Source organism: Botrytis fragariae (genome assembly GCF_013461495.1).
Source record: "Botrytis fragariae strain BVB16 chromosome Unknown tig00000006, whole genome shotgun sequence".
Lineage (NCBI taxonomy): Eukaryota > Fungi > Ascomycota > Leotiomycetes > Helotiales > Sclerotiniaceae > Botrytis > Botrytis fragariae.
Genome location: NW_023500988.1, coordinates 390,447 through 401,192, shown reverse-complemented (window position 1 = coordinate 401,192; position 10,746 = coordinate 390,447). Strand labels below are relative to the sequence as shown.

The following is a 10,746-nucleotide window of genomic DNA, read 5'->3' as shown; positions in this document are numbered from 1 at the left end:
TTTGAGGTGTAACAGAGATGATAAACAAATGCTGTGTAATGATTAACCTGTGGTTGTCCAACGAAGGGAGATAATGAAGAAGAGAGAGAGGATTTATAAGAGAACGGTAGTCTCAAGGTGTCATAGATATTATAGGAAATCTGAAGGTTGACAATTCAGCTCGGCGTTAGGCATGAGCCTCTTGGAGGGTCAAAAATGGAATAATTTTAAATAAGACTAAGAATGGATAACTTGGCTATGGCTATGGCTTCGACTTCGTGTTCGATGTACCATAGATATATGTCTCTGCTCCATCCGTTTGAACTCAAACAGTAGTAAACAATATTGACAAGATTGCATTGAGCAAACCAATGTAGTTGAGAATGAAGTTGCTATTCTCAGATACTACATGGTAGCCTGGGTGGAAGACTTAAAAGCCGGAAAGCCATTGAAGCCATGCTGTAGATCATGCAAGGCTGACCGAGTCTTGACAAAATCACGGCAATTCTAATTTCATTATATTGCTGCTTTTCGTTGGCACATTTCGTGAGTTTCACAGCCGCTTTTGTGAAACATTTCCAATTGCAACTTTGAGACTATTTTCCTGCCAACCCGATACCAATATCTTGGAATATTGAAGTCCCCGATGACGAGAATATTGTCATGCAATTGTTGGTGGCGGTAGCGAACTGAGTCCGTTTGCTTTTTCGGGAGTCAAACGACCCAATGAATGTTTCAACTCGGTGCGTAGCTGAGTTATTGAGAGAACACATAGAAAATCCTCAAATTTTATAGTGGAAAACAATTAGTCGTGCAGGAATGGCGTTACATCCCGTAATCTTGGCTTCGGGCTTTAAGGGTATCTCTACACTCAAATTTGTTGCCATCGCAACTATTCGAGGTCCAAAATTGTTGAGATTTCACCTCTATTCAAGGTTGTCTGGGCGATTAAGTATCGTCCGCATGGGATCTTCTTCTGGGATTCGTCCGCATGTTTACACATGCTTTCCTGTCGTGTTGTCCCACGTCGGCGGAGTAGGGATCCAAAGTGTGTACAGTTTGTGCAACCTCAAATACAAAAAGCGCAGCAAATCATTGGCGTACAGCTGGTTACTATCAGCTGATTTGATGTTCGTATCCTTCTGGTGTCCCATTGGCATGATACAGTATTCACACACAACGTCTCTTTGAATGTGGAGGGTAAGCGGAAAACACATATTCTGTGAGGTTGTGGTATTTCGGCTGCTGAACCGTCTCCGTATATGCAAAACCTCTCGTGATCCTTGCGCAGATCAATTTTCAACAAGGCCAGGTATTACCAATAGTCCGGATATACACTATACTTCAAACTCAAAGATTTCAACATTTGACTCTCAACATGCGAAAACCACTCGCATACCCATTTGGAATTCCAAGCTTTTCAAGATGATCACATGACCATCTGGTAGTGTGGCAGATGTTGCACGGATATCCGGGGAAGGAGTTTAGTTCAAGCTAATAGTTCTTAGGCTGGTGAGGCTAATGTTTCATCTCAACCAATAATAGAAATTGACTCATCTGCATCGGCAAACCTTTCTTCCCAATGCTGCAAAGCAATAATTCCAAGTTGTCGTATATTCCAAACCGATTTCCAAAAGTTATCAATACTCTATTCTTACCACCCTTCCAATAATATACCATATCACTTCTCAGTCTACATCGTAAGATCTTACATTAGATCTTGGAGGCGGTTCGCAATTGTAAACGTCATCGAAACCCAGCTGATTTTCAATACTTCTGATGCACAGCCTATCGCTTTCTTCAGCCCTGTATGGGAATTCCACTCTTCGAATAGAAGTTAAAAATAGCTTCTGTCTTGGCCTTTAAGTTTGGGATAAAGGTCTGGAAGGGATGGATCTTATTCATCTGAGATGGATGATGGCTACATCGGCGAACTTTGCGACAGTCTATCACACAGCAAAAATTGTTGTCAATACCAATATTATCTCATGGGGTGCAATATAAACTCGAAACTCCAATCCTCTTACTTAATGACAAGATTCAAAATCATGTGAAGAATTCAAGCTTCGTAAAATCTCATCAAAACGCAAAACACAAAATTACAAGAATTTGAAAGCCACCCAAGAACTAATGTTCAAACCGACGTTTCAATTTCCTTCCAGAATCTGACAGTTCTTCTAGCATTGTTCTGGAAGTCTATCGAAAACATGACACGCAAAAGACGGCTAAGAACTGAAGGAGGCAATACAGCCATAGGCGGCACGGCAAGAATTAAAAATGACCATCTCCCCTGTAGTTTCATAAAGAGACCTGATCTATCTGATCAATACATCATTGCTCATTGATCCATGGATCGGGGAAGTTGGGAAGTGAAGATTGAATAACTTTGCGAATATCTTCTAGAGCGTGGATTAGGGCTTCCTCTCACGGCTTGCGAGGCTTAGAGGTGGCGTAGTGAGAATTGGTTCATCTCCTTGAAATAGTTCGGGATCCGGATATGCTGGGAGGGTTCTCTGGATTCCTGTCCCGATCAGCTCTCGAAGTTCTCCGGAGTGTGTTTTGCAAAAATCTATAGGATATCATAAAGTAATGTTCGGCTCTCTTAAACAACCGGCTAATTCATAACTGGTGAAAGTGATCGTCCCCTTGGCTACTCTATGCCATGAGATTGATCAAGATTCTAGGAAAATATGAATGTGCTATATTGTTGGATTGCTTAAACATACAGAGTCTAATGATATAATCTATCTTAAACTGAATATCACTAGCTCTATACTAAAGAAGATGGACTTTTCACAGGAATTTTTCGTTCCGGTAAAAAATCACACCAAAAACACTAGCGGGTCATTTGCTCTCCCAAAATAGGAAGCAACTGCGGCCCAAAAGATCCGACATCAACATAATCACACACTTCCAGTCTTGAAATATCATATCGTAATTCTATTACCTGAGGCTGACTTTGTTATGTGTACCTCTTTCCCTCCTATTTGTTCTGAATAAGAGAAGACTTTGGAATACTAAGTTCGCTAAAGAGGGCGAGATGCAAGATCCCTCCAGGACAAATATAACATGTCAAATCGTGTACCCGACTGCTGTTAGATCAAAGAGAAACCAAACTGCAGTAATCAAATCACACCATTCGTATATACGGATCTCTTAATCCGACAAACGTAAAATTGCATAGGTATGTGATTATGCGTAACTCATAATCCACACGTGATAATCTACAATCCAGTGTGCGAAGCCAGAAAGACTAGCTTCAGAGCTAGCATCAGACCAATACGTCTTTCTAATTATTAGTGAGGAAAGTCAAATTAAAGTTTCAAAGTTCAACGGGTTTTGATACTCCAATCGAACTCGAAATTTCGGATGTGATTCATGATGAGGTAGGTATTGAACAAATATACTATTTAGAAGTTGTAATATACTAAAGAGTCATTTCTGGAGGATATTTGTACGCATCTCAAGCTATAAAAATATATCGATTTATCGTCTATAAACCGATTCGTACTGTATACGTAGCTTCCTTCAGAAAATTGTGATTCTGACCTCAAAACGTAAGCCATCATATGACTTAGACCCTTTGCTATGGTTCATGAACCCTTAACAGAGCTCTCCCATTGAGTTTTGGCTCCTAATTAATGACTTCATATGAGTTATCAACCGCTAATATAGTCTTCTCAAAGACGCAGATCCAGCACTAGACATGAACTACAAAATCTTGACTCACAACCGGCACCAAAACAGGATCTAGGGTAGTTTAGCTGGTCCAGATGGAAATATGATTTGGTATATAAGAATTGTTCATGATTCTATTATTCCTACATCAACCAAATCTCAGATATTTTTTCCATACCAGACATTCTTCCCATAATAGATATTCTTCCCATATATTCTTTTCATACCAGACATTCTTCCCATGATAAACATTCTTCCCATACCAGATCTTCCAAATTCAGCAATGTCTGCACAATCGGTATACAACAGCCAGGTCGACGAGGCCTCCCAGGAGAATGAATTTCCTGAAGACTTCGATGATCTCTTTAATAAAGCATATGAAGAAGAAACCGCCGCCGCCCCCACCCACGCCCTCGCTTCCGAGCCTCAAGCGAGCGCACCGCTTGCCGAAAACGGCCAGGTCGACAAGACCTCCGAAGAAGACGGCTTCTTTTACGACTTCGAAGCAGACATTGAGAAAGCGCAAGAAGCCGCTGCCGCTGCCGCTGTCGTCGTCGCACCTGAGCCACAAGCTGAAAATGGCCAGGTCGACGAGGACGCAGAAGGTAATGGCTTACCTGATGACTTCAATGTGAACTTTGATGAAGCGTATGAAATGGAGCAGAAAGCTGCCGCCGCTGCCGCACTCCAAAAAAAAGCGAACGCAGAGCTTGCTATTAACTTGGGCATGCGTGTTGACGATTGGGGATTTGTGTAGGTTCTCCTTCCCCTTTTGACAATCAGAGGTCCAAATAGTCTGGACTGCAGTCCTATAATGATGGTATCTGAATATCTTAATTCAATTTGAACATTCAGATGATTTGAAATGTTGAATTCGTTTCATACCTTGTTTTGATCTTGAGATACAAATCAGTTGCAAGTCATTAACATTATCATGTATCGTCTGCTAATCCATTCTCATAGTCGACCCAAAATTACTATCGCAGAAAGGCGAGCAAGGCAGCGAGCCAAGAGACAGAGAAGGGAACAAGCAGAAAGAGAGGAAAGGGAGAGAAGAATCGCTTCTTATCAGGCCAGTGGTACATCGATGGAGCAAGCTATCTGCTTGGACTAATGGCAGATGCAAGTAAGTCATAGACTCATATTAATGCATCCTATGGCAGCAGACTTGCTAACATTGTGTTCTAGGATTTCTTGTTAGAGAAAGGTATATAGCCATTTTGTTCCAAGATTTCTTTTTAGAGAAATAAATGTATATATACCGTAGATAGATACATCAGCGGCTATTGGAACTGGTTGTATACTTAGGAAGTAGAAGCCATTTTTGCCCCAATATCTTTTATGCACTTACGATATTTAGCGATGTGAATGATAAACGGCTAGATGCTAGACATGCAATAAACATGTTACCCTCGCTGCCGCTCTTGCATCCAATATTCGAGAATCGTGTATCCCTAAACGCACTTGAGTTTACCAAAACTGCATCGACGATATCCCTCTTACCATTATCTCTCATCCCCCCATCCCCCAATCCCGTTCATATCATCACAACCTGCCTTTCCCCATCCCTAGCCATTCAATCCATTACTTCCTCCAGTTCCAGTACTCTAAGTTTCCCTACCCACGCCACCGCGCCGACATGAACTTCATCAAGCCATGTTATCATAACAACACCCTCTCTATTTTCCTCTATTTGCGCCACTTCACCTTACCTTGCCCTCCCCTACCCCATTAAACACAAATCAATATCAAACCCAACACCAATATCAACACCAATACCCCAACAATCACACCAACCCTCCCTATTCCCAAATATCCTGTACACAGAAGTCTCCCACCCCCAAGATGGTTTCTCAACCCCTTACCCCACATCCACTCATCTCCATAGTTACTCATCTCAATATCTCTCCGTACCAAGTTCCGGTCTACATACCTAAGCGAAACAAGTCACCGAAATCAAGCACAATCAATTCACGTTCCATCTTCCAAGAATCTATCACATCACATTACAAGATCCAAGATTAATAGAAGTCACCATTTTCAATTCTTTTCTGAATTCTATCTATATTCACTCCATCTATACCTTTCAAATCCAATTCCCACGATATTTTCCTCCTACACATACGTAGAATCACCGTAAGCAACCATAGCGAACCACCCCATCCACACCGCATCCCCTTCCCGGATAAATGCAAATGTCGCGATTACAATAGATCAATAAGTAATCTTGATCCATGGCATGAATAATTCTATACTTCCTCGCTCTTCTATATCTACAAGAAAGACTCCATGCGCATTTCCATCCCCTCCACAAAAAATCCCCAATTTTACCACTTCTCAACACTTCCAATACCTCAATTCCCTTCCGCACACATAATACAAAATAAACTTTTAAACATCATTCAAACAATACAAAACTAATATCCCTTTTACCTCTTTAAACTTGTGTAATGAATGCGTTTGTGATTGATCTAAAATTCAGTTGATGGAAAGATTTTGGTAAAGATTTATATGTTTGATCTCGGCTTCTATCCTCTTTTGCGAGAACCTTGTGACTGTTCCTCTATCTCTTTCTATCTTCTTGAGTGGACTCCTATGGTTTTGATTCGTGATGGAGGGTTAATGGTACCTACCTACACACCTACCTACACACCTACCTATCTATCTCATCTACCTCTCTCTCCTTCTCTTCAAACACATATCCCTCTTTTTCCCTCATACATCTTTCCTCAAACATATCTTCCCCTCCCCCTAAGCACTATCGATATCAAAAGAACTACTCAAGTAAAATTCACAATACACAATACAATACAATACAATATAATACAATATCTCAACCCATATACTCAACTTACATATCCAGCTCAACTTATATACTTAACTTTATCTCATTTCATCTCATCTTATATTTACACTCCATCACTCAAACCATCTTGCATGATCTCAATCCATTTCATACTTATCCATCCTCACATTCACATTCCCATTCACACTCACATTCACACTCACACTCACATTCCCATTCACACTCATATATACACTCATATACTCATCTCACCCTGTATCACATCAACACATATACTCAACTTATATACCTCCCTCCCACCCAGATCAATTCACACTCACATCATATTCAAACGATCTCATCTCATCTCTACATACATACAACTCATTTCTCCTTTTTCTCCCTCATCGAATTCCTTTTCACATACTCTTTATTTTATCTCATCTCATCTTTACCTTCTTATCTCTATTTCTTCAAACCCTCTATCTCTATCTACCCCCTTTTATATACCCTTTATCAATCCATCACATACCTTCCATCACATACGCTTCATCTCATCTCTACCCCCCCCCCCCCCCCCCCCCCCCTACCCCCTATATCAACAGCTGATTATCCATCCATCTATTCATTAATCTACCAACCACCAATCCCAAATCATGAACCACCAAACCCCAAATCCCAAACCACAAATCACCAAATCCCAAATCCCAAGCCAAAAATCAGAAACTAGAAACCAGGAACCAGAGATATATATCAAGAATACAAGTAAGACTCTACTCTAATATTTAGCGTTTAGCTTCTATCTAGAACCTGATATTCTCCATCCGGTGTCCAGTATCCAGCATCTAGTATTATCTATTCGTCTATCCATCTCCATGCCATCTCCTATACTATACTATACTACACACATACCACATATCTCCAGTCAAAATCAAAGTCAAAATCAAAATCACTTTCCAACAATAATCAAAAACATCTTTCTTAAATATAAATATAAATATAAATATATACATATACATATACATATACATATACATATACATATACATATACATATACATATACATATACATATACATATACATATACATATACATATACATATACATATACATATACATATACATATACATATACATATACATATACATATACATATACATATACATATACATATACATATACATATACATATACATATACATATACACAAACACAAACACAAACACAAACATGATCATAACCACATACTCCCGAGCCTTATCCATCTCTCTCACACCGTTTACTCCACATCACATCTAAATTTCAACTCCCATCTTTCCACAACCACAACACCTCACCTCACACCATCCCACCATCTCAACATCAACCTCTGCATCTTTCACATCAAAGGGAAAATAAGAAGAAAAAAAATCACCATCTTACATTTATTTCCTTTCAATATCTCATCTCACAAGTTACAGGAACCAAAAGATGACAAAAATTTCTTTTTACTCCTCACTCCACATCCCACCAAACTATGCTCCAACCAAATTTGATGATTCAATCCTTATACCTTCCAAGTGCCGCATGTAGTATTACCCTCTACTTCCATTTCCTAATCCTAGTCCATGCACGTACGTATTATGCACGTAAGTATTATGCGCGGCGGCGTATTTCCTTTCCCAATATCTTCATTTATCATGTAGACCGTCATCAGATCGATACCCTAATCAGACCCGTTCCACTCCAATCCCTACTGAACGCCCCAAAACTCCAAGATTTCGATTCCATATCCCATCTACCGCCCAAAATTACAGAGAAATCCCAAATTTGACGCATCGAATACCCATAATTGTAGGAGGTTTCGTCTCCGTGCCAAGTACCAATATATATACAAGAATATTTTCATAAGTCCTCACTTCATTAATCCACAATCATCCACCAGATACTTCCAAGAAGAATCACCAATACCACTGTCGTAAGAATTCCTGCTCCAACTCTATCAGCCGTCGTAACTGGTTGTGTCGCCTGATAGCTAGTCGGACTCTTCCCAGATCCAGCAGTGGGATCACCTTTACTTGTTCCACCCGTGGTATTAGTGACTGGTCCTGCAACCTGCGCAATGAGATTACTTTGGATGACCTCTAAAGCTGACATCTGTTCTCCCACTCCATAAAATCCATCGAATTGTCCCGTTCTCCAATTAAGCCCGCAAGTGCGTCCGTTATCGCCTCCAACGCATGATGCGGCTGCTCCTTTAGCTGAGGGGCGTAGCAATTCCATCACAGCATCGTAGGTAAAAGGTGCCATTTTTGTTGTAGCCGCTAGCCAGCGAGCAAGGTATGCTTTGAATGATTGTTGATCAACATTGCATTTTCCGTTGTTCTCACAAGCTACCTCCATCATGACATTATCTTCGAAGAAAACATGGGTAGCATTTAGTAAACCTTCGACACGTCCACGCCAGATATCGCTTCCATTGGTATAGTTATACATATTTGCCGCACCGAGAAGGAAAGCTCCAGCATTATAAGTCCATTGTATATGGTTGAGCTGGGTACAATTCAGAGTGTCGTCAGAACCATCGTAAACATAGTAATTTTGATCCATAAGCCCCACATGCTCCATCCAATCCCAGGTTCTGTCTGCCCATTGTGCATATGTATCGTTGCCGGTGTATTTTGCAAGCCGCGCACCTAAATTAAAAAAGCAACCATTGGAGATCGAATTTTTGTAATTGTAACCGTTATTAAAGGTAAAAATTTGCCATCGTAGACCTCCAGCACAAGTACTATCGTCCCATCGAGGAGCTTGAGTATTAAAAACTGCCTGCGCAAGAGCGAGCCACTGAGGCCTATTTGAGGGAGGATTTGGGAAATTCACTTCGGCTGCAGACATAGCCGCTAACCCCCAAAATCCCTGATCGTCATTTCCCTCCGTTTTGGTTTGATTCGGGGTCATATAATCATTATCTGGTCCCGTCTGCCACAGCATAGCTTCCGTAGTAACATCGTTATATGATGAATCGCCTGTGTAATACCAATAGTCAATCAGTGAGCCAAACATTGCTCCGGCCTCCCACCAATAATATGGAGCCGGTAGATTTCCGGGTATGCCACCCGTTTGGTTTCCTTTGTAGTAGGACATCATATCGTACGCAATCGTACCCGCTGCGGTCTTGATAGAATCTGAAGTTGCAGTCAGTATATAATATTCAACATAAAGGGCGAGATATATACCCGGAGAATCAAGATCAACTTCTATCGCATTAACGACATAACTTCCAGCTATTAAAGCTGTAGCGAAAGTCGATAAAGACTTCGAGACCTTCATAGTTAAGAGAGGGTATTTATGTTTGTGTAATTTTGTGTGGTTTTGTGTAATAAGTATTAAATAGGTGTTCCGGTTGAAAAAGCGCCGGGGTCAATGACGTCTAGATACCAAAGCACACCAGAGGTGGATATGACGGAATATTCAGTAATAACCTCGAAAACGACAGTAAGAAATCCCTTTAATTAAATTATATCCAGAGAATGGTTCCAAACGGGACAGGATAAACGATTGAATTCTTCTCCTCGCACTTTCTATGCCCTATTTTCCCAAGAAACAAGATCAACCATGAACAATTGAACGACCAAATTAATTTCTGGGGTGAGCGAGCAGAAGTCCCAAAAATTAAGCCGACAAGCGATTTGATTGTAGCAAAACCGGCACCAACACCATAATAGGATGATTGTGATGGAAATAAATGGTGTGTTGTTTTGATGAAATTTGTAGTTGTAGAGTGAGGAGGTTGATTGAATGTAAAGTAACGGTTGGTTGTGTTGTACACGGTAGGTAGTGACGAATGTTTGGAATTCTCTCGTATTGATGGAAGGCGCGGATGTGGAGGTAGAATCCTAGATGATGATCTTGCGGGGAATGCAGATTTATAAAGAGAAGCAAGGATGATGAGGCGGAGTAGTCTTGGAATTCAACACCAAGAATGTAAAAAGCAATAGAGGAACGGAGAACGAGGAACGAACTTTCGTCGGTGTTTAGTTAAATCAAGTACCGTGCAGTATGCTAACGGTACAGTATTGGATCCGATTCGTGAGTAGTACACTTGAGAAAATGGAATAAGAAGAAGGTTGTGGAGAATGGTAAGTCTCGGCTCTTAAACTTGTGTTCCATGAAAGAACAATATGTTCCGATCGGTCCGGAAGGTTTTGAAAGAAATTCAATCCAAGCCTCGTATTTCATTTCTTGGTAAGGTAAGAAAAGAAAAAGAAAACGGATGAATGCATGTCTATCCAGGTACCATCTGGTAGGTAGCGTGTCTA

The 10,746-nt window shown here is 40.6% G+C and overlaps 2 protein-coding genes across 2 annotated transcripts; one reads left to right on the top strand and one right to left on the bottom strand.

The window, feature by feature from the left end:
* Positions 1–3,940: 3,940 nt before the first annotated feature.
* Bfra_001309 (uncharacterized protein) lies at positions 3,941–4,771 on the top strand (the record flags this gene model as incomplete). The annotated part of the gene is made up of 2 exons (XM_037331743.1): positions 3,941–4,410; positions 4,621–4,771. 2 exons carry the CDS (start codon positions 3,941–3,943, stop codon positions 4,769–4,771), a joined length of 621 nt encoding a protein of 206 aa, XP_037195897.1.
* Positions 4,772–8,347: 3,576 nt separating this feature from the next.
* Bfra_001308 (putative cell wall glycosyl hydrolase protein) lies at positions 8,348–9,757 on the bottom strand (the record flags this gene model as incomplete). The annotated part of the gene is made up of 2 exons (XM_037331742.1): positions 8,348–9,612; positions 9,664–9,757. 2 exons carry the CDS (start codon positions 9,755–9,757, stop codon positions 8,348–8,350), a joined length of 1,359 nt encoding a protein of 452 aa, XP_037195896.1.
* Positions 9,758–10,746: the final 989 nt, after the last annotated feature.